Raw genomic sequence first — 26,971 nt, 5'->3', positions numbered from 1 at the left:
GTAACCAAATGCTGTTTAATTGGTCTAAGGAACTCATGTTTGGTACTTTATACCAAGAGGAGAACCTACTACTGCCTCTCCCCTAAACCAGTGTAATCTCCAACCTACTGTTACGTCCACGTGGAGTTTACACTTCCATGGAGTTCTCGATCCATATCAAAGAAGCTTATTTACAATAGACTGAGGACGCTACAGAAAACCTCAACTGCTCAACATGCAGAGAACAACTAACTGTGGGGTGTCTGGCCCCAACCCATAGATTTACAGCACAACTCCCACACTTGAGGTTTCGGGAACATCTCAGAAGAGGAGGCAGAAATATTGTAAGAGTCAGAGGACCAGGCCATCTGCTGAGAGACTGTGTTCTCTATATAAGACAGAGAAGCTATGCCAAGACAATCTCAACAATACGATTGCCTAGAAAGGTAAAGCACATGTCAGCATGGATTGGGGAAAAATCTCACAAGGCCCCAGCTGTGGGTAAAGAGACACAGGCAATTGAAAGTTGCTGAGTGAGGGAGGGTCAGTCCTCCTGTGGGGATGAGTTCCCTAGTTGGTTCTCCAAGACCAAAACCAAGTGGTCAGCCCATACACATACAGGGAAGAGACTAAATGGTCTCAGCAGACTCTCTCTCTCTCTCTGTCTCTCTCTCTCTCTGTCTCTCTCTCTGTCTCTCTCTCTCTCTCTGTGTGTGTGTGTGTGTGTGAGAGAGAGAGAGAGAGAGAGAGAGAGAGAGAGAGAGAGGCAGAGAAAGAGACAGAGAGAGAGACAGAGAGAGAAAGAATTAAAGAAAAAGAGGCCATACATTTGAGAGAAGGGAAGCATCATGGGGAGAGAGGGGTTGGAAGGAGGAATGATATGAATACAGCATTCATGTATAAAATTCTGAAAACAGTTTTAAATATCAGTCTGTCCCGAGTCTGGATCATCTGGATCAACTCATCTGACTCAGAACAAAAGTCATTTTAATAAGAGTAGCTGGAATCTTAGTTATGTGAAAGCAAGGTGATTTGGTAGACAAATTATGTAGTTGAATAGTGTCCTTGTTCTGAAAACAGATTTGTTTCTCTGGGAGAACTTTGTTTTTTTTTTTTTTTAAAGATTTATTCATTTATTATATATGTACACTGTAGCTGTCTTCAGATACACCAGAAGAGGGCATCGAATCTCTTTACAGATGGTTGTGAGCCACCATGTGGTTGCTGGGAATTGAACTCAGGACCTCTGGAAGAGTAGTCGGGTGCTCTTAACCGCTGAGCCATCTCTCAAGCCCGAGAACTTTGTTTTAAGGGGCTCAAAAACAATTTTTTTTTAATTTTTTATTTTTCGGAGCTGGGGACCGAACCCAGGGCCTTGCGCTTGCTAGGCAAGTGCTCTACCACTGAGTTAAATCCCCAACCCCTCAAAAACATTTTTTTAAAGATGTATTTATTTTATGAGAGTGCATCGTCGCTCTCTTAAGGCATACCAGAAAATAGCATTGGTTCCCATTACAGATGGTTGTGAGCCACCATGTAGTTGCTGGGAACTGAACTCAGGACCTTAGCAAGAAAAAGTCAGTGTTCTTTTTTTTTTTTTTTTAAGATTTATTTTATTTATATGAATACACTGTAGCTGTCTTCAGACACACCAGAAGAGGGATGGTTGTGAGCCACCATGTGGTTGCTGGGAATTGAACTCAGGACTTCCTGGTCGGTGCTCTTAACCACTGAACCATCTCTCCAGCCCCCAAAGTCAGTGTTCTTAACTGCTGAGCCATCATTCCAGCCCTCAAACTTTTAATATATAAAAGTATATATGTTTTAGAACATATTTTATTATATTTTTATATATTATATTTTTGTGGGTGAATGTATTATAGAATGATGCGGTGGATATAGAGGATTTGGGCCATTTACAGCTTTCTGATGGTGATATTAATGATATAGCCTCTTTGAAAAGCAGTTTGACACTTTAGTAAAAACTGAACCTGCATGTGTAGCACACACTCGTAATACCAGCATTTGGAAAGTGGAGACAGGGGGATTTGTTCAGGTAGAGTTCCAGGCTTGACCTCCCCCTCCCCAACATGGTCCAGCCAATTCCGTTCCTTCCTCTCTCTTCAGCCCTGCCCGCTAGGAAAGACTCTGAACCAAAAAGACACCAAAAAGTCCAGCCCTCCATCCCTGACATTCCTGACAGCTGTCCCCATCCCCCTTACCTGAAGTCACTAACCACCCAAGCCCCTTCCAGAGGACCCAGGTTCTACTCTCAGCACCTACATTGAGCAGCCCACAACTATTTATAACAGTTGCTCCAGAGGACCTCTTCTCGCCTCCATAATCACACACACACACACACACACACACACACACACACCACACACACCACACACACACACACACACACACACACACACACACACATTAAATCTTAATGAACAAACAAAAAACCAAACAAATAAACTGAAAAGGAATCAGGGCTGTCCCAATGGCTCAGCCAGTAAAGACTCTTACAGCTAAGCCCAAAGACATGAATTCAATCCTCAGGACCCACAAAATGGAAGGAAAGAACCGGTGGCCTGGATTTCTACTCCAACCCCCACTGTGGCACCAGCATGCCTGCCTGGCTGCATATGTGCATGCATTCACACTATACACATACCACAAACAAAATGTTTAAGTGAAAAATGTTTAGAAAAATAAGGTCACTGTGACCGCTTCATGTCAGTCAGACTAGAGGGGCCTGAAAGGAGGTGGGGAAACCAGCTAGGAAGCTGGAACAGTAGTTGGTGCAAGAAGAGAGAGTGGCAGTTTGGATTAGGTAAATGACGAGAGGCTGGACACTGGACATAGGTTGGAGATAAAATCAAATTGGCTTTGTTTGGTTTTCTGTTTTTGGGTGGTGGTGGTGGTGGTGGTGAGGCAGGGTTTCTCTGTGTATAACAAGCCCTGGCTGTCCTGGTTTTTTGTACACCAGCCCAGCCTCAAACTCAGAGCTCTGTCTGCCTCTGCCTCCTGAGTGCTGGAATTAAAGGTATGTGCCACCACGCCCAGTGTCAATTTGTTTTGATGACAGATTAATTTGGGTATTAGAGACGGCAGTCCTGACTGTGTGACACCAAAGTATTTGGCCTGAGCAGCTGTCCTGGAATGGGGAAAAATAGAGTTTTAAAGAATGACTTGTATGGCTGGGCATGGTGGCTAACCTGTTCTCGGTACTCTGGAGGTTGAGGAAAGAGAAATGAATTTTCCTAGCTAGCCTGAGCTATATATCAAGACTCTGAAAAAACCAAAGAACAAAACCAAACACCAACAAACCCACTGCTCCCCAGCTCAAGCTGTGTTGTCAATCGCCATCTGACTGCGTACTCATCCAAGGACCCAAGCTAGCCAAGGAGCAACAGATACCTGACCCACGAGGAACTCTGGGAGATGATAAATGGTTTGTCACTTCATGCCAATAAGGTTTAGAGTAATTTTTTTTCTTTTTTTTTTTCGGAGCTGGGGACCGAACCCAGGGCCTTGCGCTTGCTAGGCAAGCGCTCTACCATTGAGCTAAATCCCCAACCCCTAGAGTAATTTTTTAGACAGCAAGAGGTTTTGTTTTTTTTCTTTTCTTTTTTTTTTTTTTATCTTGGGGATAGAACTGGGGATGCATTTCTCCTGAGACATATCTGAAGCGATTTAAAACTTTAAAATGTAAGTCAAGTTCTTACTAAGTTGACTAGACTGTTCTGAACTTTTTCTAACGTGTAGGCCAGGCAGGCCTTGGATTTGCAATTATTCTTCCTCAGCCTCCTGAGTGGTTGGGATTTATAGGCCTCTGTCATCAGGCCTGGATTTTTATTTGTTTACTTATTTGTCTTAGCATTGTAGGGTAGACTCACCTAGAACTCCACACCTCCTGCCTCTGCCTCTCCTACTAGATGACGGATTTGCACCACCACATCTGGCTTAAAAGTAATAATTAATGATTCAGGTGTCACTTTGCCCATATGTAAACTATGACATAGCTCTCAGTGCTCTGTGGAATGTTGGAGATGGCAGCTGCACCTTGCCACATGCCAAGGCTGGAGTCCTTGCCCAAGTGACTGCTTTCCAGTTCCTGGGAGTTACAGATCTCACCACTTCAAAAGAAACATAGGCAAGATTTTTCGAACATTCCTTACCGGGGAATGATAATTTCCCCAGTTTGGATGCATTTGTCTAAAATAAAAAGCACTTTCCATGAACTTATTCGTTTTTCCCAGCTTGTGGCCATCAGCTCTAGAGTCTTCATTAATTGATGAAGCTGGCTTTCCGTAGTATTTATTGCTCTTTCTTGCTTGCCTCTTTTCATATTTCCCGAGCACTTAACTATGTACCAGTCACTGGCAAATATTACCCCTGTATGGCACAAGCTCATACTCTCTTAGCAACCTCAGGAGGTTAAGTCTGATCATTATCTACATTTTCCTTGGAGAACTCAGATGTCCCAGGTTGAAGGAACTTGCCTAAAGTCACAAAGACAGACAAGCCTAAAGTCACAAAGACTGAAAAGCCTCAAATCCAGACCTCGGCATCTGGTCCCAAAGCCCATAAACATAACCACTGTACACACACCCCAACCTCAGCTGACTTATGAACTGTGTTGCAAGTGGCACACAGAATCATGTTGTCATCGACTGAGCTTATAAGTCCTAAAAGGATTATTCTCTCTTCTCTTTATTTTTCTTCTTATTGCTTGGATCATGGGGGTTGGGGGGAGTTCGGCTGTGTGTGATGGTTCACACTTGTGATCAGAGCCCCGGGGAGATCGAAGCAGGAGGATCAAGTGTTCTTGGCAAGCTCTGGTTACAAAGTGATCTGGAGGCCAGCCTGGGTTGCATAGTGAGGCCAGTGTAAGAGAAATTGGAGAAGTTGTAAAGATAAAGGTGGGCGTGAATATAAGAGAAGAAAAAAAAAAAACAAAACACTTGCAACTAAAGCTAATAGTGAATATCCATTGAGTGTCACGTCCTTGGGCATCTGGGTTGAGAAGTGCCCATGGTCCCTTCCTCCCAATCCCTTGTCATTTCAGTATAGAGAAGTTAGGAAGGTAGGCATGGAAAAACAATGGCTCAGAACTCAAAGACAAGCCAGAACTAATTATAGCCTTGCAGATCTAAATTTAGAAAATGTACTATATTGAATGAAATAACCAGTGGGGCAGGTCTGGGTGGGAAAAACAGGAAGAAATTGAGTTCTATTAAGAGTTTTAAAGTATGAGTATTACGTGGTTCCACAATCAGAAAAGGCATAGGACACAATTATATCACCATAAGCAGCTCAATCAGTGCTTCTTAGAAGCACGGGTAAAGCTTTTCCCATTATATTGGACTAATGTTTTTAGATTTATTTTTCTAATGCCATAGATAGCTAACATTTTAAGATGCTTACAGATACATGTGCATACCGAAACAGGGTCCATGCACACACTGCTTCTCTCAGCCTCATAGTGATCCAGTGAGGTACATGTTGTGATTACCTTTAAAAAGTAGTTAGGAGGGGTTGGGGATTTAGCTCAGCGGTAGAGCGCTTGCCTAGCGAGCGCAAGGCCCTGGGTTCGGTCCCCAGCTCCGAAAAAAAGAAAAGAAAAAAAAAATGAAAAAAAAAAGTAGTTAGGAAATGATGATGTTGATCTGTTTTTTTTTTTTTCCCCCCCCCGGAGCTGGGGACCGAACCCAGGGCCTTGTGCTTCCTAGGTAAGCGCTCTACCACTGAGCTAAATCCCCAGCCCCTGATCTGTTTGATTCATAGCTGGAGCTCTTATCTATGATGCTACCTTTTTAATTTCATTTATTGATAGAGGATAGGCCACACAATCTAGCCAGGAATTAATAATTCCTGTCAAAAAGTCATATTACTACTCGTGAACGTTTTAATTTTCTTTAATTTTTTTATGTTTGTTTGTGTGTGTGTGTGTGTGTGTGTGTGTGTGTGTGTGTGTGTGTGTTTTCTTAAGGTATGTTTGTGTACCATGTGCATGCCTGGTGCCCTCAGAGCCCAGAAGACAGTGTAAGATTTCCTGGAATTGGGCTGGAGAGATGGCTCAGTGGTTAAGAGCACTGACCGCTCTTCCAAAGGTCCTGAGTTCAAATCCCAGCAACCACATGGTGGCTTACAACCATCTGTAATGAGATCTGATGCCCTCTTCTGGTGTGTCTGAACAGCTACAGTGTACTTATATATAATAAATAAATAAATCTTTAAAAAAAAAAAGATTTCCTGGAATTGGAGTTACTGATGGTTGTGAGTCATCATGTAGATGCTAGGAACTGGACCCTCGTGCCCTGCAAGAGTAACAAGTGCTCTGCCTCTACCCCTGCAAAATAAAAAATAAAAACAAAAACAAACTCTCCGTGTTGTAAATGTCTTGAATCCAAGTTCTAGGGAAGCAGATGCAGAATGACCTCAGTGAGTTTGAGGCCATTCTGATCTACATAATGAGTCCCAAGACAGTCAGGACTACATAGGGAAATCCTGTCTCAAAAACAAACAAAACAAAACACAAAATGAACAAAAAACGAAACAAAAACCCCAAAACACATGGTGCCACATGCCTTTAATCCTAGCACTGGAGAGGTAGAGGCAGGAGGATTTCTATGAGTTTAAGTCCAGACTGATCTACAGAGTGAGTTTCAGGACAGCCAAGGCTATACAGAGAAACCCTGTCTCGAAAAGCAAATGAACAAACAGACAAACCAAAAAACTATAACTAAATAAGAGAGTAGCATGTGCTCTTACCCACTGAGCCATCTCTCCAGCTTCCCGGACCCCCATTAATTAGCATATTTATTCACTTTTCTCTAGCTCTTTTATTGAGAGTTCTTACTTGGTTCTCAGACATGTGGTCTGACTGGAGGTAGCCAGGGAATAACCACACACACACACACACACACACACACACACACACACACACACACAGAGAGAGAGAGAGAGAGAGAGAGAGAGAGAGAGAGAGAGAGAAGCTGGGATGGACTGGGCTCCTCTGATGGAGACATAGAAGCACCCAGATAGTTCAGCATGCTTATTAAACACAAATAAACAAGGGGGCAGGGTTATTATAAACTGCACAAGGAGGCAGATTTCCATAATCTTGGTAGGTACAGTGTCTGTGGGGAAGCAGTATCCAGATGGTAAACATCCATCCAGGGGAGAAAGTTATAGTGGGCGTTTCCCGTACACACTATCAACATCTGTACAGGAACCAGAGGAAGGGTTTGCTATCCTTTCAAGTGTCACCCTTGGGGGAGGGAGGCAGGGCCGTCTTCCTGTAGGGCTGAGGAACTGGGATCCTTGACATGAACATGCCCATATCAAAGACACACATTCACTTTCGGACTTCATTCACTCAGCACTTCCTCCATTCTCCACACATCATCATCATCATCATCGTCGTCGTCGTCATCATCATCATCATTATTGTTGTTATTATTATTTTTAGATTTCTTTCACCTTCTTTTTTCTTTTTTTTTTTTCTATTCTTTTTTTCGGAGCTGGGGACCGAACCCAGGGCCTTGCACTTGCTAGGCAAGTGCTCTACCACTGAGCCAAATCCCCAACCCCTTCTTTCACTTTCTTAATGGATGCTTCCATAGTCAAAGACATCATCACTTCTGAGCAACAGCTGTAGTTTCCTGCTTTCACTATTTATTGTTCTCTTCCATTCTTCTTCTGAATGGTCTTCCTAACACATACATAGAATTAATTCCTTCTGAGCTTAAACCCCTGAGTGGGCTCTCATTGCTCCTGTTGGTTTATGTCTGCCTTTTCCTTTTAGTCTCTGCTCTCCATGAAACATACAACCATGTCGTTTTAAGTGTCTCTTCAGCACAAGGAGAGTGTCCTGTACATAAAGGATGCTAAATGGTTGCTGTTGAGTGAATGGAATCCAAATGACTGTTGCCCTTTTCTTTTCTTTTCTTTTTTTTTGTGGAGCTGGGGATCAAACTTAGGACTGTGGATGTGCTAAGCAAGCACTTAACCCTGGTTCCCTTTAGAAAAATCGATTTTAGTCATTTTACTGGGAAATAAGAATACATTTGGAGGCACGAAGGTGGTTTTGCATAGTTTGCACTCACTGAATCACGTGTTTACTTTTGCTTTAGTGTCTCGTACTCATTAAACAAAACGCTCCACAAGACAGCACCTGTGTCTGTTTCGTTCTCCATTCTATTCTGGTTCTGGGTCAGAGTCGTGGGAAGTGCTTAATAAGTATTTGCTACATGAAAGATTTCAATTGCCAATGGGATTTGTGGTGACAAATAGTATAGGTTAGATCACAATTGTAGAAGTTCAACATCATTATAAAAGCTATGGAGGATTCTCTTACTCATTCAAAAATATTACAAAGTGCCTGCCATATGCCAGATACTGCTAGGCATAGGCCCTACTGTCGTGAAGCTTGAAGTCTGCTAATAAACAGGCAATTAAATTTAGCTAGATTTTTTTTTTTTAAAGAGAGAGCTGAAAAAACAGAGTACTTCAGGAAACACATAGGAGAAATTTAACCCATACAGTGTTAAGTAGTGATTTCTAAATTGTTACTAGTTTCAAGAAGGTGTTGGTGTGATGGAGTGTACTTGTGTGTGCAAAGTCCTTATTTGGGAAAGCTTTTTTCTTTGTAGCCTAAGGCTCTTTTTCTTTCATCCAACATTTTTTATTGCGCTCATATCATACACCAGGTATATATTATACCATCATTAAATTTTATATTTCTATACATTACTTGTGAAACAAATTCTTTAGTACTGTTGGCAGCCACATGTTTGAGTTGCTCACCTCTCTTAAAGTGCTTTGCGGACACACACTTAATGTTTACTGGATTAACTGATATTAATCTGAACCAGAGAGTAAAACTATTTCCTGTCAGGTCTGTTCCATAGAATATTTTTGTGCTGATGGAAATATTTTTGCACATTTGCACGTAGCTACATAGACAGATGAATACTTAAAATGTGGCTAGGGAGTGGACTGAGCCACGCTTTGAGAACAGGTGGGTTTCCGATCTCTCGCCTAAAGGTGCAAATTGTTTGGTAAGTACTATTAAATGTCTACTTGCTGAGCTGATGAATGCCACCGGTAATAATAAATACATGGGCATAGTGGCAAGCCATAATTAGCGCCTCACTCGCTGAATAGTAATCAATTCCGCATCCTGGCATCCTGACAGAAGGACAGCTCCACCGGGTGAGAAGGTTGAAGTTCCTAATTCCACCTCTTTTCGGGCACACTTGCAGCAGTCCATCATCCCGAACTGCCTCACGGATCTTGTAGTTCAACCTATAAGTGACACAGACGGTGTCACCAGGCCAATAGCTACAGATAACTTCCGGCGTCGCGTTGTCTTCTGGGAATTGTAGTCCGCAGACGCTTGTTGGCCTCTAGTACTCATAGTCTGGGAACTACAACTCCCTGCTGCCGGCAAGATGCACTCGGGTGTAGTCAGTGAGCTTTGCGATTGCCTCAGCAAGTGTGTAGTGTGTGCTTTGGTGTCCTGAGAGACTAGGCTTCTACGAGTAGGAGGGAAAAGTTGGACCCACATCTCTGAGGGATTCATTGGGGCCATCGTACTGGATCTTGAGTCGTTTGGGCGGCGCCATGGCGGTGAGTTTGGGCGGGAAGAGCGTCCTTAGGTTTGGGCCCTGGAACCCAGCTGGTAGGGTATTCGGGTCTCACCACATGCTGCCTGTCTCCGAGAAGGGAGCTCCTTTTCTGAAAGACGCCTTTCACTCGCTTGAGGCAGGGCTTTCCTGGAGAATTAATTTGCTGCTCTCCCTAGTTGAGCCAGGAACTTACTGTCTTCCCTTTACATTGACTACTTGAATTCCGAATACTGAGTTTCATCATATTTTTAATAAAAGTAGAGGTAAAGAAGAACATTTAACGTTTCAACAACAGCAAAGATCGGGCATCTCACTGTGAATGTGTTTAGTGACCCTGACGCACGGACTTTTAAATATAACCTTAATTTAAAATTAAGCAGCTGGATCCTGTCGCACAGATCTTGTAATCTGAGCTACTTTGGAGACGGAAGCAAGAGGATTGAAAATGAAAGGCTTGCGTGGACTATGAGAATGAGTTCAGAGCCAACCCGAGTAACTTAGCAAGACTGTCTCAGATAAGTGAAAGGGGATCCGGAGATAGCTTAGTGGTAAGAGCTTTTACTTAGCATGATCAGGGCCGTAGGTTCAATCTCCAGAACTGGGTGTGGGAGATTAAATAGTTTATCAGGAAGGAGCGACAGGCTTTCAGAGTTTAGAGGTATTCCTTAAAGCCTCTGGAGCACGGCCGGTCACGAGTTTACAGTTTTCTTCCTGCCATGTTCACCTATCCAGGTGGAGGAGCAGAGCTGACTGGGAAGGGTATTTACAGGTAAGAACAATGACAAGAGGAGCTGGAACTAGAGACGATTTTGCAGGTGGATCCAGAGAGGCAGTGAAATCATAGGACTGGGTGGGCGGGCAGGCTAAGGATTGGTGAAAAAGAAGATATCTATAGAGTTGAAGATGTTTTGGAGGTAGATATTTTTTTTTCCTTTTGATTTAGTCTTATGTAGGCCAGGTGGACCTGAAACTCAGTGCAGCTTCAACTCTGAGTCTTCTTGCTTCTTTCTATATAGGGGACATATTTCAGGGATGCAATATTGTATCTGACTTAAAAGTAACTAATTTGTACTCTTCAGAAGATGATGACTTTCCCCTTCCTTTCTTCCTTTTCTTCCTTCCTTCCTCCCTCCCTCCTTCCCTTTTTCCCTCCCTTCTTCCTTCTCCTTCCTTTTTTTTGGAAGTGTCATTGGAAATTGAACCCAGTGCCTTGCACGTTAGACAAATGGCCTATCATTATATTGTATTTCCACCTTGAAAGAACTATTTATAGTCATTGTAAAATCTTTTGAAGTGATTTTACGCATGATATTGATATCCAGTGTTATGGGAGAAGTAGTGTTAGAGTGCCAGACAGGAAAAGAGGCAGTGACTGATCATTATGGTGATATGTGTGTTTCTGAGCTTGCAATGTTAAATATCTGTAGCTAGAAAATAATATACCTTGTATTCATGCCACACCTTGCAGTTTACAAAAAACTCTTGTGCCCCAAACAGACTGGAGCATTGAGAGAGTACTGAACTGTTAGACCAAAAACCTGATAGAACTTATGTAGATTCTCCATCTAGGAGGGGTGGAGGCTATGATATGGACAGGATAACAAGAGAAAGCAGAAACGGGAGTAAGACGATGGTATCTGACTGTTTTCATCATTCGCTGGCTAGCTGTCTCAAGTTCAGATTTGGTGTCTTGAAAATGATAATCACAGTTCATCCTTCTTAGAGTTGTAAAATTGGGATGATGTTTGTAGGAGTGTCCTAGTAACTGCAGAATAGCAGGGAATGGTGCTGCACACCTTACTCCCAATATGTCAGAGGAAGAAGCAGGAGGATCTCTGTGAGTTCCAGGGTAGTCTGGCCTGCATAGTGAGTGCTAGCTAGGCTGGCCAGGGCTGCATAGTGAGACCGTGTTTCCAAAAGAAAACAACAGAAAACCCAAACCACAAGCAAAATAAATGAACTTCAGAATACCATGGATAAGAAGAGACTTGTTATCTGTTTTGTGTTAGCATTGAAAGCAGAATCAGTAAGCCCTGGAGTAGCGTAGAGGCAGGTTACTTATTAAGAAGTTGTTTTATAGAATGAGAATCTCAGGCATTTCTAATCTTTTGATATTGTGACATGACTTTATCATCTACAAAGTTTGTGCATGAGAATTACACAATCCAATTACCAAAGATAATATTTAAAAACATCTAAGTTTTTAAAGTAACTTTATGATTTTTGTGTTGGATCGCCTTCCCTTTTCTAAGTATTCATGTGGTCTAATTAAATAGGAGCAGTATGGTGACAGTATTACATTGGATGGTCTAATTTCATCTGTCTGTCTGCCTGCCTGCCTGTCTGTCTGTCTGTCTGTCTGTCTTTTTATCTGGGATACTGCCTCTCTTTTTAACCCTATCCTGGAACATACATGTAGCTAAGGCTAGCCTTTGTTTTTTTTTTTTAATATTTATTTTATTTATATGAACCCACTGTTGCTCTCTTCAGACACACCACAAGAGAGGGCATTGGATCCCATTACAGACGGTTGTGAGCCACCATGTGGTTGCTGAGAATTGAACTCAGGACCTCTGGAGGGCTGTTAGTGCTCTTAACTGCAGAGCCATCTCTCCAGCCCTAAGGCTAGCCTTAAACTCAAGGTCATCATCCAACCTCAGCTTCTTGTCGAGTGCTGGTATTGCAAGCTTGTGCCACTGAAGCCAGCTTGCATTTACATTTTAAAAGGTATTTAGAGATGTTTGCATATTGATTTGAAGTAGATAGATAATAACTGATTTTCTCTATGTGCAGAACTTTCTTCATCTGTTTATATATTCAAAAATCATGTAGTGAGCATCTTTAAGGTCAGACCCTGTTAAATGCCAGTTAAGTCACCAGGCAGAGGCCTGGGTAATTCAACCTAACAGAGTTTGTCAATATTATATGTTCTGAAGGTTGGGTACAGATTAGGTAAAAAGAAGAGATACTAAGCATAACTTCAATGCTATCTCTTGCCTGTTTTGTTTGTTTGTTTGCTTGCTTTATTTTCTTCAATGATAACAGGTTTTTTATTTGATTGCTAGAAACTATATGTGTTGAGGTACCATTTGATGTTTCAGTGCATGCACACATTGTGATCAGGTGAACTGTTTGTTCAAACATAACTCCTTCATAGTCTGACCCTTTCTTCTAGTCCATAGTTGCAAGTCTAGGTATATAATCATTTTGGTGTTTCAAGACAGAGTTTCTGTGTAGCAGTCTTGAACCTCACTCTGTAGCCCCGGCTGGCCTTGAATCCATACAGGTCCACCTGCCTCTGCCTCCCGAGTGCTTGGATTCAAGGTGTGCGCCACCCCTTCTGGGCTCAGTAACTACTTTTTAGAATCTTGTTCCTTTACATTTGAAGGTAGGATGGGGAATTTGATCTGCCAGTGAGCTGCTTGATTCTTTGTGAACTTGACTTCTTTTTCCTCTTGGTTTTTCACACCGGGTCTTGTGTAGCCCAGGCTGGCCTCCAGCTTGCTGTGTGGCTGAGAGCGAAGTTGAACTTTGGATGCTCTTCCTTTCACGTCCCAAACGTGGGGGTTGCAGGCGTGTAGCAGCATCCCCGACTCTCACTTTTTAAAGCAAGCCCTTTTGTCTTTTTGTATTTAACAGGAAAGAAAAGGAACAGCCAAAGTAGACTTCTTGAAGAAGATTGAGAAAGAAGTCCAGCAGAAATGGGAAGCGGAGAAAGTGTTTGAAGTCAGCGCGTCTTCACTGGAGAAGCAGAAGCAGAGCAGGTGAGTTTGAGGAGCCTTGGGTTGACTGTCCCAGGAAGGGGAGGTGAGAAAGCGGGGTAATATCTGAGTGGGCTGAATAGTCAAGGCAACTCTCTCCACAGACTTCTTAGAGTTTGTGCATAAGAAGATGTAAAACATAACAAAACAAAAAACACCCAAAACCCATGTATCTGTGTGTGTGCGTGTGTGTGTATGTGTGTCTGTGTGTGTGTGTGTGTGTGTGTGTCTGTCTGTCTGTGTGTCTGTGTGTCTGTGTGTGTGTATTTGTGTGTGTGTTTGCATGACACGTGTGGAGGTCAGAGGACAACTTACAGGAGTTAGTTTGTCAGTTTTCTCCTGCTATGTGGGTTCTGAGGATTGACCTTGAGCCTTTGTCTGCTGAGCCATCTAGCCAGCTGATTCAGATTTTTAAAATTAGTATTTTTTCGCATTTTGACAAAGGGGAATGTTTTGAAGTTTTGTATTTACTGTCTGAAAAGAGCAAAGGTTTTCTTTTTGAGAGATTCTTACCTCCAATACAAATAAAATTTTGTAGGGTCATTGAATTTGTTAATCTTATTCCATAAAAAGTATATTGTTGGGCTGGAGAGATGGTTCAGAGGTTAAGAGCACTGACTGCTCTTCCAAAGGCTCTGAGTTCAATTCCCAGCAACCACATGGTGGCTCATAACCATCTGTAATGAGATCCGATGCCCTCTTCTGGTGCGTCTGAAGATAGCCACAGTGTATGCATATACATAAAGTAAGTAAATAATTCTTTAAAAAAAGTATATTGCTTGATACTAAGGTAATTTTGAGACAAATTGTAGACAGTGATTATGGGAGGGAAAACCAAGAAAAGTATTGTCCTCTCAAAGAATGTCTCAAAAGCTGGATATGGTGGTGCACACTTTTAATACCAACACTCACGAGGCAGAGGCAGGTGGATCTCTGAGTTTGAGGCCAGCCTAGTCTACAGAGCAAATTCCAGGACCACAGGACTACATAGAGAAACCTTGTGTCAAAAAAAGAAAAAACAAAACAAAAAGCCACAATAAATCTGTGTTAAATTAATTTGTACTCATTTTGGATATGTTGACATGTATTCAAGTCAGGCACGGTGGCATATGCCTTAATCCTAGCACTTGCAAGGCAGGCTGATCTTGAGTTCAGGCCAGCCTTGTCTATAAAACAAGTTCCCAGAAGCCAGACCTATATGAGAAATCCTGTCTCAAAAAACAAAAGAAAAATACATGTGTTCAGATAACAGTAGTGGTGGTTAACTGGATTTTCTGTGTGCTAGGCAACAATGTATTCTCATTGAATCTTAAGAATCGTTTATGTTTATTGATGATTATTTTTTAATGTTTATGGGCATTTTGCCTGCATGTATGTCCATGTACTGTGTGGGTACCTGGTGCATATAGAGGCCAGAAGAAGGTGGGGATCCCTTGGGACTGGAATTACAGACAGTTGTGAACTGCCATGTGGGTGCTGTGAACTGAACTCTGGTCTGATAGAAGAGCAGCAGATGCTCTTAACCTTTCCAGTCCCTCTTTCTTTCTTCCTTCCTTTCTTTCTTTCTTTCTTTCTTTCTTTCTTTCTTTCTTTCTTTCTTTCTCTCTCTCTCTCTCTCTCTCTCTCTCTCTCTTTCTTTCTTTATTATTATTATTATTATTATTTTATTATTTTTGGATTTCAAGAGAGAGTTTCTCTGTGTAACCCTGGCTGTCCTGGGACAGTGTAGACCAGACTGGTCTTGTATTCAGAAATCTGCTTAATAATCTTTTAAGATGAGGATTTTTTTTAAATTACTTTTACTTTTTTACAGTGTAGCCATTACTCCCCTCTTAATCCCCCCTCCCACATTCCTCCTCCCCATCTCCTCCCCTGTCTCCTAGAGGATGTCCCCCAGGCTTCCCCATTCCCTGGGGCCTCAAGTCTCTGGAGGGTTAGGTGTTTTCTTTCACTGACGCCATAGCAGGCAGTCTTCTGCTGTAAATATGTTGGGGGCCTTGGACCAGTTAGTGTATGCTGCCTGGTTGGTGGCTCAGTGTCTGAGAGATCTCAGAGGTTTGGGTTACTTGAGACTGCTGGTCTTCCTCTCTGTTGTTGTTCTCCTCCTCTGTTTCTTCCAGTCTTCCCCCTAATTCAACCATAGGCGTCCCTGACTTCAGCCCATTGGTTGGGTGTAAGTATCTGCATTTCTCTCAGTCAGTTGCTTCTTGGGCCTCTCGGAGGTCATCCATGGTAGGCTCCTATCTGTAAGCACACCATAGCATCAGTAATAGAGTCAGGCCTTGCAGCCTCCCCTTGAGTTGGATCCCGGTTTGGGCCAGTCGCTAGACTTCCTTTCCCTCAGTTTCTTCTCCATTTTTGTCCCTGAAGTTCTTTCAGACAGGAACAATTCTAGGTCAGAGTTTTTGATTGTGGGATAGCAACCCCATCCCTCCACTTAATGCCCTGTCTTTCTACTGGTGGTGGAGTCTATGAGGTTCCTTTCCCTACTGTTGGGCATTTCATCTAAGGTCCTTGGAGTCCTGAGAGTCTCTCACCTCCCAGGTTTCTGGTACTTTCTAGAGAGTTCCCCCACCTTCTAAGATTTTTATTTTGAAACAAACTCTCACACTGTCAGGCTGACCTCAAACTTGCCACACAGCACAGAATGACCTGAGTTGATCCTCTGCCTCTACCTCCTTCACCTAGGATCACAGGCATGTGTCACCATGCTTGATCTACGTGATGTTGGGATTAGACCCAGGGCAAGCACTCTACTAACTAAGCTATCCCGGTAAACAATTTTTTTTTTTTTTACTATGTTTTATAGATGGTAAGACAGAGACAGACAGAGAGGCTAAGTAAATATCTCAAAGTTGATAAGAGTTCACAGGCTGTGTGTCTTTTATATTCCCTGATCTCCTTTTGTTTTTGTTTTGTTTTTTTTGAGACAGGGTCTCTGTTATGTAGCTCTGGATGTTCTGAAACTAGCTATATATACCAGCTTGGCTCTGCCTCCCCAGTGCTGGGATAAAAGCATGTCCTCTGTACCTGCCTCTGTCCTTCTAAAGTATGAACCATTATGGTGAGACCGTGGACTGCTTTTTGGGCTTACTAATTCTATAGTTTGTCCTCTTGACTTACTACTTAGCTGTGCGCTAATGGGATGCATGGGGTATGATGGACTTGCTGGCCTACCTACTTATCGTTATACCTTGACCTACTGCTCGTTGCATCTGCTGTTTGGTTTTAGAATTTTAGTCCACTTTAAAGAAGTTTAGTCAAAATGAATCACAATAATGCTTTGCTCAGTGAGATATGTTGAGTAATGTTGAAAACATTATTAATATTGTGAAAAGGAATTGTAAATATATAAAAGCATACTGTGCTTTATATAAAGTCTACGAGTGAGCCGCACTAAGTGATTCATTGTCAAAGATCATGTCCATATTTGTGAACTATGGGAAAGAAGAAAATGACCTAAGGCCAACTAGAGGTTAATGTTTTTTCCCTTGTGGGGAGCAGAGAGCACAAGTGGGTATTGTCACTGAGTTATAACTGGGACGGTACATTTGTAAGTGCTCAGTTGTGGTACACACCATAATAAAATAAAAATTAATTTTATTTTATTTTATTTTATTTTTTGAGACAGGGCCTTATGTGTATGTGTAGCTGACCTGGAGCTCACTATTTCCCTCAGAGATCTGTTGTTTCTGCCTTCCATCCTGACTGAAAAATGAACACTTACAAATATTCCATTTATGCTGTGTGATGTAAACACATAGGTTACAAATACTTCTTGTTGAAAAGGGAGATAGTGTGAGAAATGAAACAGTCACTTATGAATACGTGATGTTTTCAGAGCCTTGAGCTTTTAATTTGAGGTTTACACACCTGATATCTGTTTTTGAGACAGTCTTTGTAGCTTTAGCTGGCCTAGAGTGTTTTATAGGAACCATGTTGGGCTCAAATTCACAGAGCTACACCTGTTTTTGACTCCCGACTGGTGGGATTAAAGGCATGGCCAGCCTAAAACTTGATACCTTTTAAATAGGTAAACTTCATTGTATTTTTAAAAGGATTTTATTTTTGTGTTATGTAAATGAGTTGTTTTGCCTGTATATAACAGTGAGTGCAGTGCCTGCAGAGTTTAGAAGAATTACAGATGAGTGTGAGTTGTCATGTGGGTGCTGGGAGCCCAACCCAGGTCTTATAAGAGCAGCAATCACTCTTAAACGCTGAGCCATCTCTCCAGCTCCTTAAGTAGCCGGACTCTAAGCAGAGTACTTATATAACAAGCATCCTTTCCATCCCATCACTTATTATGAAAGAAATGTAATGCTTTCTTTTGTACTTTTTTCCTACATGATTCTTCTGCAGCAAGGGCAAATACTTTGTCACCTTTCCATATCCATACATGAATGGACGCCTTCATTTGGGACACACGTTTTCCTTATCCAAGTGTGAGGTAAAACTCTTAAGTTTACTAAGACAGGATGGGGAGGATCTATAGTAAATACCAGGTTGAAGAATATTGTATGTATAGAATTTATTTCCTATTAAAATCAAATTCTTACTTAAAGAGTAATTTTGATAGTTGAACTTTTATAGTCTTGTTTGCATGCCATATGTATATTTGTTCAGGGTTCTAGACATGTGTGCATGTTCAAAATTTGTGTGTTAGTGAAAAACATTGAAAGGATAGTACACTAGAATTGTTCAGTGATGGATGTCTGGTGTTCTAAAGCTAGGAAGAGAGAAACAGTGTTTCTGTCAAAGTTAGCATTTTGTGTGTGTCTACCATTTATATCTATAATTGAGGTTTGACTTTCTTCCCATAGTTTGCAGTAGGATACCAGAGATTAAAAGGAAAAAGCTGTCTGTTTCCCTTCGGGTTACACTGTACCGGTATGCCTATTAAGGTAAGACTGCATAGAGGGTTGGGTCTACTCTTTAGCTTAGAGTAACAATAATACCAGATTCCTGGTCTTGGGATTGGATTTTCGCATTGCACCAAATGAGTTGAATTTTTTTACAGTGAAAATTAAATTATAAAAATGTTGGAAGGGCTAGGGAGATGGCTAATTGGGTAAAACACTTGCCAAGCAAGCCTGATGACCTAAGTTTGGAGGCCCAGAATCCCCCTAAAAGCTAGACACAGCAGAACATGCAGACGTATAATATCATTGTGCTCCTACCAGGGAATGGGTGCAGAAAAATGCCAAAAACCTGGGGTCAATTAGCCCCTATCTCAAGATGGAGGCCCAGGACTGGCAGCTGAGGTTATCCCCTGACTTCCACACATGTGTTCATGCATGTGCTCACACAAACTATTTGAAGAAGGGCTTGAGTAAAGTATACATTAGCCAGGTGTGGTCTTTTGGAGGCTGACACAAGAGGACACTCAGGGCTTGAGGCCAATCTGAACAACACTGTGTGACCCAGTTTCAGGGACCCGGAAGGAGAAGTACACAGCACACAGAAATGTGCAAATGATTTCTGTTTGGATTTTTTTTAATGTGTTTTAAGTAATTTATACTTTCATATCTGTTGGAATTGGGTAATTATAAAGTATACAGTGATTATACATTTGTATACACAGAAGGGCAAGATAATACACATATTTTGACCATTTTGCAAGTTCATATCTTCATTTGCTGCTGGTGCATGATAGTGCACACCTCTAATCTCAGCACTTGGGAGGTAGATTTGGGGGATAGTTTACAAATTTGAGGTCAGCATGATGTATACAGTGACTTCCAGGCCAGCCAAATCCACAGTGAGACCCTGTCTCAAAAACACAATTCTAGCACTCAGGAGGCAGAGGCCAGCAGATCTCTGAGCCTGCAGCCAGCCTGGTCTATGAGTCAGCATAAGAAGTTCAGGCCAGCCAGATCTACGTAGTGAGACCTCTCTCAAAACAAGACAAAACAAAACAAAAGCTTAATTTAGAGGTAATTCCCAAACCCCCCATCCAAAAAAAAAAAAAAAAAAAAAAAAAAAAGAAAAAGATCAGAAAACTAGAATTTAAAAGATTCTCTTCTCTTTTTTTTTTGAGACAAAAACACCTACAAAGACATTTTGTAGGCTCTGGCTGTGCTGGAACTCATGTAAACCAGGCTAGACTGAACTCACAGCTCCTCCTTTCTCTGTCTTCTGAGTGCTGAGATTAAAAGCATGGGTCACTGACTGAAAACAATTTTAAATGTAACAATGGAATTAGGAATTTCTTTTTCTTTTTTCTTTTTTTTTTCTTTTTTTTTTGGTAAGACGATTTCTCATGTAGCCTAGGCTGTCCTTGAACTTGCTGTGTAGCTAGGATGACCTGCCTTTGCCTACTAAGTGCTGGAAATACAGGTGGTGCCATCATACCTGGTGTACGTGGTAGGGGGTTATAGATCCCAGGACTTCGTGTGGCTACAGTGAGCACTGTGAGGCCCAAGCTGCACCCCAGCCCAGGAACTTCTTACTCCCTAGCCTGTTGTCTTGTCCAGTGTCTGACTTGCAGAAGAGGTGCAAGGATGGCATGGGGAATACATAATACTTTTGCTTACAGTTTGCTGCCTTTGCTTTAGCTCTGGCAGCTCAGACCTGGGCGCTCCAGCCTGTCTTGTAATTACCCTTGTACTTTGTGCAAGCGAGTTGCCGATGTCATGCTATCCACCTGACTGTCAGTGTGCATCTCTCTATAAACACAGAATGCATCTCGTGTGTATCTCTATAATGTGCATCACTTTTGTATCACCCGTCGCTTGCAATGCGAACCTCTTTGTAGTGTGCATCCCACGGTCTTCATCTCACTTGCAGCATGCACCTTTATTTCCTTTACAGCATGCATCTGTCTTGTGGTGTGCACCTTTGGAAAGCAAGGTCATTTGGTGCATCAGTGCAGTCTCATCATCTCCCTCTGACTGAGCATATCACTGAACATACCCTTTTGACTGATGGCATTGCCTTCTACTCTGTAATTAGAGTCCTTTGATCATCTCGGATGTTGTTCCTGGTTTCACAATTTCTTTTGTGAGTTAGGCTTTACATGTAGTTCGCTTTAGACTTTTAGTTGTTTGTTATGGATGTTAATGTTTGGATTAGATACTTTGAAAAGAGTACTACATAAATGAGGCGTAAGCTTCCCAGGGCATCACAACAGAAAGCACACAATGGCAGCCTGTCCATTTTAGTAATATTATGTTAAAACCTATGGCATAGTTCCTCATTCTAAGGCCATCTTCTTTTGTAATTAAAACGTAGCCTACCCACGAGATGGTGGTGCATGCCTTTATTTCAGTACTTGGGAGGCAGAGGCAGGTGGTTGTCTGAGTTGGAGGCCAGCCTGGCCTACGGAAGGAGTTGCAAGATTGCCAGGGCTACACAGAGAAACCCTGTCTGGGGAAAAACATAGTTTATGGGGACAATGGGACATATTGAGAACCTCTAGATGGCCTATTATTCAGTGACCTTGTGGCTTGAATGTCTTTTGATGGTCTTGGCTTACTTTACTTACTGTATTTGTGTTACAAAATGATGATGCTTTTTGTATGTGTATGTGGAGTCCAGTATCAGTTCTCTAACACTGGGTCACATCTTTACACCAGTGGTAGAGACTTGTTCCTTTCAGTACTGGATTTTGAGGCAGGGCCTTGCTTTACAGGTAAATAGTCTCTCCATGCCTCAATTACTTTCCTATTTCTTTCTATTTAATTTTTTTTTGTTGAGGTAGTATTCTTAAATTGCCCAGGATGGCCTTGAGCTTGCAATCCCCTTGCCTCAGCATCCAGAACAGCTCTATGTGCCCACTAGGGTCACTTCAAACAATACCTTTCTAGTTGTATCTTACTTATTAACTGAAACTCTTCTGGGTGTGAGCCCTTCCTTACTCTGATAATTTTGGTCCTGTCCTTTTGAGGACTTTTCTGGTTTGAAAGTGGACCCATGACACAACTGGGAAGAGCTATGGTGGAAAGCACAGTTGTGTAGCTCCTTAGTCTTTCCCTTACATCACTTCCTGTCAGTGTTTGTTTTCTTACTCTCTGTCCTGTCTACATAGCAGGGGTGCTCATAGATCACAAGGGGTACGCATTTACGTTCCACTGCAAAGACAAGAATAGTCTTCAAAGTGAGAGACTGTTCAGGTTGTTACCTAAAATGACAAACTGCTGTATGTGTCTTTGCATTTCTGCTGTTCCGTGCATCAGCACGCTTCATTGAGTACTGTAGATACTGAATAGAATACAAACTGTATCAGTGCATTTTGAGGTATGTGATTTGCATTTTTTGGGTTTTCTATAGTGATAATGTATTTAATGATCTGTATGTTTATACACATGTTGCACAAAATTTCAGAAAGCCAATTTTAGTTGGCCCTGGAAACAGCATTATTTCCTTGAGTTCTGAATTTGGCTCTCCCAAATGTTTCGGTCTAGGCATGTGCTGACAAGCTGAAAAGGGAGATAGAGCTGTATGGCTGCCCTCCTGATTTTCCAGAGGAGGAGGAGGAAGAGGAAGAAAGCAGTGCTAAACCTGGAGATATAGTAATGAAGGATAAAGCCAAAGGGAAAAAGGTTTGCTGCTCACTTATGTCTCGGTTAATGTTTCCATCGGTTTGGCTTATCTGTACATAACCAGTGTGGCACTGTACCTGACACAGGAACTGGACTTGATAATTTAAAGACAGTATCGAACCAAGGCTGTTTAGATGGGTCGGCTCTCCAGGTGAGCACACACCTCCATCCCAGCAGTCCACTGTTGCGCTGGGAGAAAGAGACAGAGGAAGCCCTCAAAGCCTGAGGGCCAGGGAGGCTGGAGTCACAGCACCGAACAACAAGCTGGAAGGCTAGAAATGCTACCACAGGTTGTCCTGGCCTCCGTGTGTACACCAAAGATACCGAGGAGGATGCACACAGCATACCCCACACATGTACCCCAAAGGTGAAAACTACATCAGACCAAGGGGCCCATGCTCCAGTCCCCGTTCCTTCATGTGGCTTATGATCACTGTAACTCTAGTCTCGGGTATCCGACCCCCTCTTTTTGGCCTCATGATACAAGGCATCTATGCAGGTAAAGCACCTGTATAGAATACTCATTTTTAAAAACTCAACAAAATGTCGTCTGGCTGTATTGCTTTCGCTCTAATTTGATATATTTTTGATTTAAAAGAGATTCAGGATAGCGTAGCACTCCAGCATAACCTTTGCCCACCTCCTGTCACTCTTCTGTAACTATGATATAGTCATTCTATCTAAGCAACTAACGTCAGTACAGTGCTGAACAACAAACTGAGAGTTCACCTGAAGATTTTTTAAAAAGAGGACCTTATTGTTTTAAAGATTTATTTATTTTTATTGTTTTAATTTATTTTATATATGTGAGTACACTGTCTCTGTCTTCAGACACACCAGAAGAGGGCATCAGACCTCATTACAGATGGTTATGAGCCACCATGTGGTTGCTGGCAATTGAACTCAGGACCTCTGGAAGAGCAGTCAGTGCTCTTAACCCCTGAGCCACCTCTCCAGCCCCTAAAGACTTACTTTTAATTATGTGTATATGTGTATGTCTTTGTGTGAGTATAAGAGGGTACTTACAGAGTCTGGAAGAAGGTGTTGAATCCCCTGGAACTGGAGTTACAGGCAGTTGTGAACAACCTGACATGGTTGCTGGGAATCAAATGTGTGTCCTCTGCATCAGCAGTATTCACTCATAATTGCTTAGATTTACTTGATTTAGAAAGTGTGTGTGAGTGTGAGTGTGTGTGTGTGAGAGTGTATGTGTGTATGTGTGTGTGTGTGTGTGTGTGTGTGTGTATGTGTGTTGCTAGGGCTACACAGTGAGACCCTTTCTTAAAAAGAAACAAACAGAATTACCAAATAGGATCATTAAATTAAATTACTGTAGTCTGGGATGCTGGACAGTGGTTGGGCGTGCTTTAATGGAGTTCGTGTGTGTTTTCAGAGTAAAGCCGCTGCTAAAGCAGGATCTTCTAAGTACCAGTGGAACATTATGAAATCCCTTGGGCTCTCTGATGAAGACATCGCGAAGTTTTCTGAAGCAGAACATTGGCTTGATTATTTCCCACCACTGGCTGTTCAGGATCTGAAGAAAATAGGTTTGAAGGTATGCCATCACCTTTGGTGTTAAAATAAAAAATATATGGAAAACAAATCTACAATAATATATTTTGGCTGAATGTCAAAAATAATTTGAATTAGATTGGCAACTACTGGGGCTTAATGTAAGGAAGAAAAACTTCAATATCTGTCTTATCAGAGTAAATTTATTAGCAAATGGTAGAAAGGGATTTTATTTAAAGAATATGAAGATAATAAAGTTTAACTTGAGTATGTTGACTATATTATTTATTAAATTTATTGTAAATATTATATGTTAGCTAATATGTAAGAATGGTTTTATTTTTTTATTTTGTTTCTTGTTTTTCTAGAGAGAGTTTTTCCGTGTATCCCTAGCTGGCTTGGAACTCTGTAGAATAGGCTAACTTCAAACTCAGAGATCCTCCTGTCTCTGCCTCCTTCCTGAGTGTGGGAATGCCCAGCAAGTATGTGTGTTGTTAAGCCTATCAATTAAACAAAATATTTTAATGATTTATATGTATTCAATATATGGAGCTGGAAATTTTTAATACATGATTTAATTTTAAGTTGTCGTAAAGAGTAGGAAGATAACAGTTGACTTATAAGAATCCTTGTTTATCGGGGTTGGGGACTTAGCTCAGTGGTAGAGCGCTTGCCTAGCAAGCACAAGGCCCTGGGTTCGGTCCTCAGCTCCAAAAAAAAAAAAAAAAATAATAATAATAATAAAAAGAATCCTTTTTTATAAGAATTATCTTGGGGCTAGAGGTCCTGAGTTCAAATATTCAATATATGGAGCTGGAAATTTTTAATACATGATTTAATTTTAAGTTGTAGTAAAGAGTAGGAAGGTAAACAGTTGACTTATAAGAATCCTTGTTTATAAGAATTATCTTGGGGCTGGAGTGGTGGCTCAGCAGTTAAGAGCACTGACTGCTCTTCCCAAGGTCCTGAGTTCAAATCCCAGCAACCACATGGTAGTTCACAACCATTTGTAATGGGATTTGATGCCTTCTTCTGGTGTGTCTGAAGACAGCTATAATGCACTTATATACATAAAATAAATAAGTAAATCTTAAAAAAAAAAGAATTATCCTTTTGGGGATGGAGAGATGGCTCAGGGGTTAAGAGTATTGACTGCTCTCACAGAGGTCCTGAGTGCAGTTCCCAGCACCCTATGGTGGCTCACAACCACTTGTAATGGGAACCAATGCTATTTTCTGGTATGCCTTAAGAGAGCGACAGTGCACTCACATAAAATAAATAAATAAATGCTTTTTTAAAGAAAGAATTCTCTTTCTCTTTTCTTTCTCTAGGTAGACTGGCGGCGTTCCTTCATCACCACGGATGTGAATCCTTACTATGATTCTTTTGTCAGGTGGCAATTTTTAACTTTAAGAGAAAGAAATAAAATTAAATTCGGGAAGCGGTGAGTTTGTTTTCTTTCATTATAATAAAGTAAAAACCATAATTCTTGTACAATTCAGTACATGTGTTCTGTGTGTCCACCCATCTGTCGTCTGTCTGTCTGTTCTGTCTCTTTTCTCTTTTTTCATCACTCTCTCCTTGTTTGTTGTATCTTTTGTTTTTGTTAACTCTTGACAGGGTCTTATTTTTCTATTTTCATTTTGTGTGTGTGTGTGTGTGTGTGTGTGTGTGTGTGTGTGTGTGTGTGTGTGTATGTGTGTGTGTGTGTGTGTTGAGTTTAGGACCTTGTAACTTCTTAACAGGCATTTTGTCCCTGAGCTACATTTTCAGGTTCTTGCTGGTCAGTGTCTTAATTTCTCCTGAGTTTTTTATTTTCAGCAACTAGAACCAGAGAGAATGGGATGATTCTGTTCAGTATTCTTAGCAAACCACTAGCAGAATTATTTTATTTTGTTTTGGCATATACTTCTATGTGTAGATCAAGTAAAAGTGACTTATAGTTCATATGTGAATTTATCTTAAAGTTTTGTTTCATTACCAAAGGCTCAGGTTAGTCCATAGTTCTCAGGAGTGTTCCTTTTCATGAAGGTGTAGACGTTAGTAGCTATGCTTACAGAACCACTCATCAAAGCATAACTAATAGATTTATAGACACTGGCTCAGACGAGGGGGTTAGCTATGACTCACACTTGTACAGTATTATTGACATTGGTTAAGTTACAATGTAACTTGAATTATATGACAATATTTACTGCTTACTGCTCTTTTTTTAGGTACACTATTTATTCCCCAAAAGATGGACAGCCTTGCATGGATCATGACAGACAAACCGGAGAGGTGATTATCTCGGGCACCAAATAGTTACTGTAATACTCTTTAGTGTACCCACACCAAGAGCACACTCTCATTAGACAGAAGAATTCATTCCCATAGGCTTGAGTTGATGTCAGAAATTAGAAGGAGATTCCTCCATAACTAGCAGGTTGAATCCACATCTTTTCCCTTAGAGGTTTGCCTTGTTTATTTGTTTAGGGTGTTGGACCTCAGGAATATACCCTAGTCAAACTGAAGGTGCTTGATCCATACCCATCAAAATTAAGGTAGGTTTGTTAAAAATTATTATTACTATTATTATTATTATTAATTTGAAGGCTGGGTTTTGCTTTGCAGCCTAGTGCTCTTACCTCAGCCTTCTGGGAACTAAGATTATGGATGCCAGTATATCTGACTTGATTTATCATTTTGAACAATCAGGTAACTATGAGGGAATCCATAATTTTAGTATAAATATATGCTTTTCTTCTTAGTGGCCTGAAAGGGAAAAATATCTTCCTAGTAGCTGCCACACTCAGACCTGAGACTATGTTTGGACAGACAAATTGTTGGGTTCGGCCTGATATGAAATACATTGGGTTTGAGACAGCAAATGGAGACATATTCATCTGTACCCAGAGAGCAGCCAGGAATATGTCATACCAAGGCTTCACCAAGCACAATGGCGTGGTGCCGGTTGTGAAGGAGTTAATGGGAGAGGTGAGTTGGGGAGCATACTCTCAATTTTCACTCGTATAATTAGAGGGAAGTATTATTGGTAGAGCTGGAAAAAAAAACATCAAAAATCCTTGTACTTAAACTATCTGTGGGGTAATGTGTGCAGGGCATTTTTGTTTTGCTGACTTGTTTCATATGTATTGGCTTAAGCAAGCCCCACTCAAGTCAAGGCACAGAGCTGTCTTAGTGTTCTCTAGAAGGCTCTGCCAGGCCGAATCCTCACGCCTCCAAAGGGGCCTCTGCCCCTCTTCATCCATGCTAAGTGCTGTACTTGAACTTGACCTGTTGGAATGTTCTGTGTGTCCAGCCAACCCCAGCATTCTGGTTGTGGCTTATATGTGCTGTGTGTGATTGCCTTTTTATTTACTGGATAGCAGTAACTGCATTATCCCTAAAGTCGTGGTTTTGGACTTTGTTTCAACTTAGAAGTATTTGATTAAAGAATACATAGTTCTTCCTTGGGTTAATAGCTCCACGAGAGTAATGTTTTTGTAAACATTGCCTATGTTCCTGAGATTGGAATGAGAACTACTTTTCTCCTATTTAGTAAATGATG

At 41.4% G+C, this 26,971-nt stretch overlaps 1 protein-coding gene across 3 annotated transcripts in view; it reads left to right on the top strand.

The window, feature by feature from the left end:
* The first annotated feature begins 9,357 nt into the window (after positions 1 to 9,357).
* The window catches only part of Lars1 (leucyl-tRNA synthetase 1), a 54,464-nt gene continuing 36,850 nt past the window's right edge, over positions 9,358 to 26,971 (top strand). For 2 of the 3 annotated variants that reach the window (XM_006254672.5, XM_039096707.2), the window contains exons 1-10: positions 9,358 to 9,609; positions 13,248 to 13,372; positions 17,729 to 17,816; positions 18,190 to 18,270; positions 21,772 to 21,909; positions 23,303 to 23,464; positions 24,753 to 24,865; positions 25,638 to 25,701; positions 25,897 to 25,964; positions 26,172 to 26,397. In XM_006254672.5, the coding sequence (XP_006254734.1) occupies positions 9,604 to 9,609; positions 13,248 to 13,372; positions 17,729 to 17,816; positions 18,190 to 18,270; positions 21,772 to 21,909; positions 23,303 to 23,464; positions 24,753 to 24,865; positions 25,638 to 25,701; positions 25,897 to 25,964; positions 26,172 to 26,397 (1,071 nt within the window). In that variant the 5' untranslated portion in view covers positions 9,358 to 9,603. 3 annotated transcript variants of the gene reach the window in all.

This window comes from Rattus norvegicus, chromosome 18 (assembly GCF_036323735.1).
Source record: "Rattus norvegicus strain BN/NHsdMcwi chromosome 18, GRCr8, whole genome shotgun sequence".
Lineage (NCBI taxonomy): Eukaryota > Metazoa > Chordata > Mammalia > Rodentia > Muridae > Rattus > Rattus norvegicus.
This window is presented reverse-complemented; position numbering and strand designations above follow the sequence as displayed.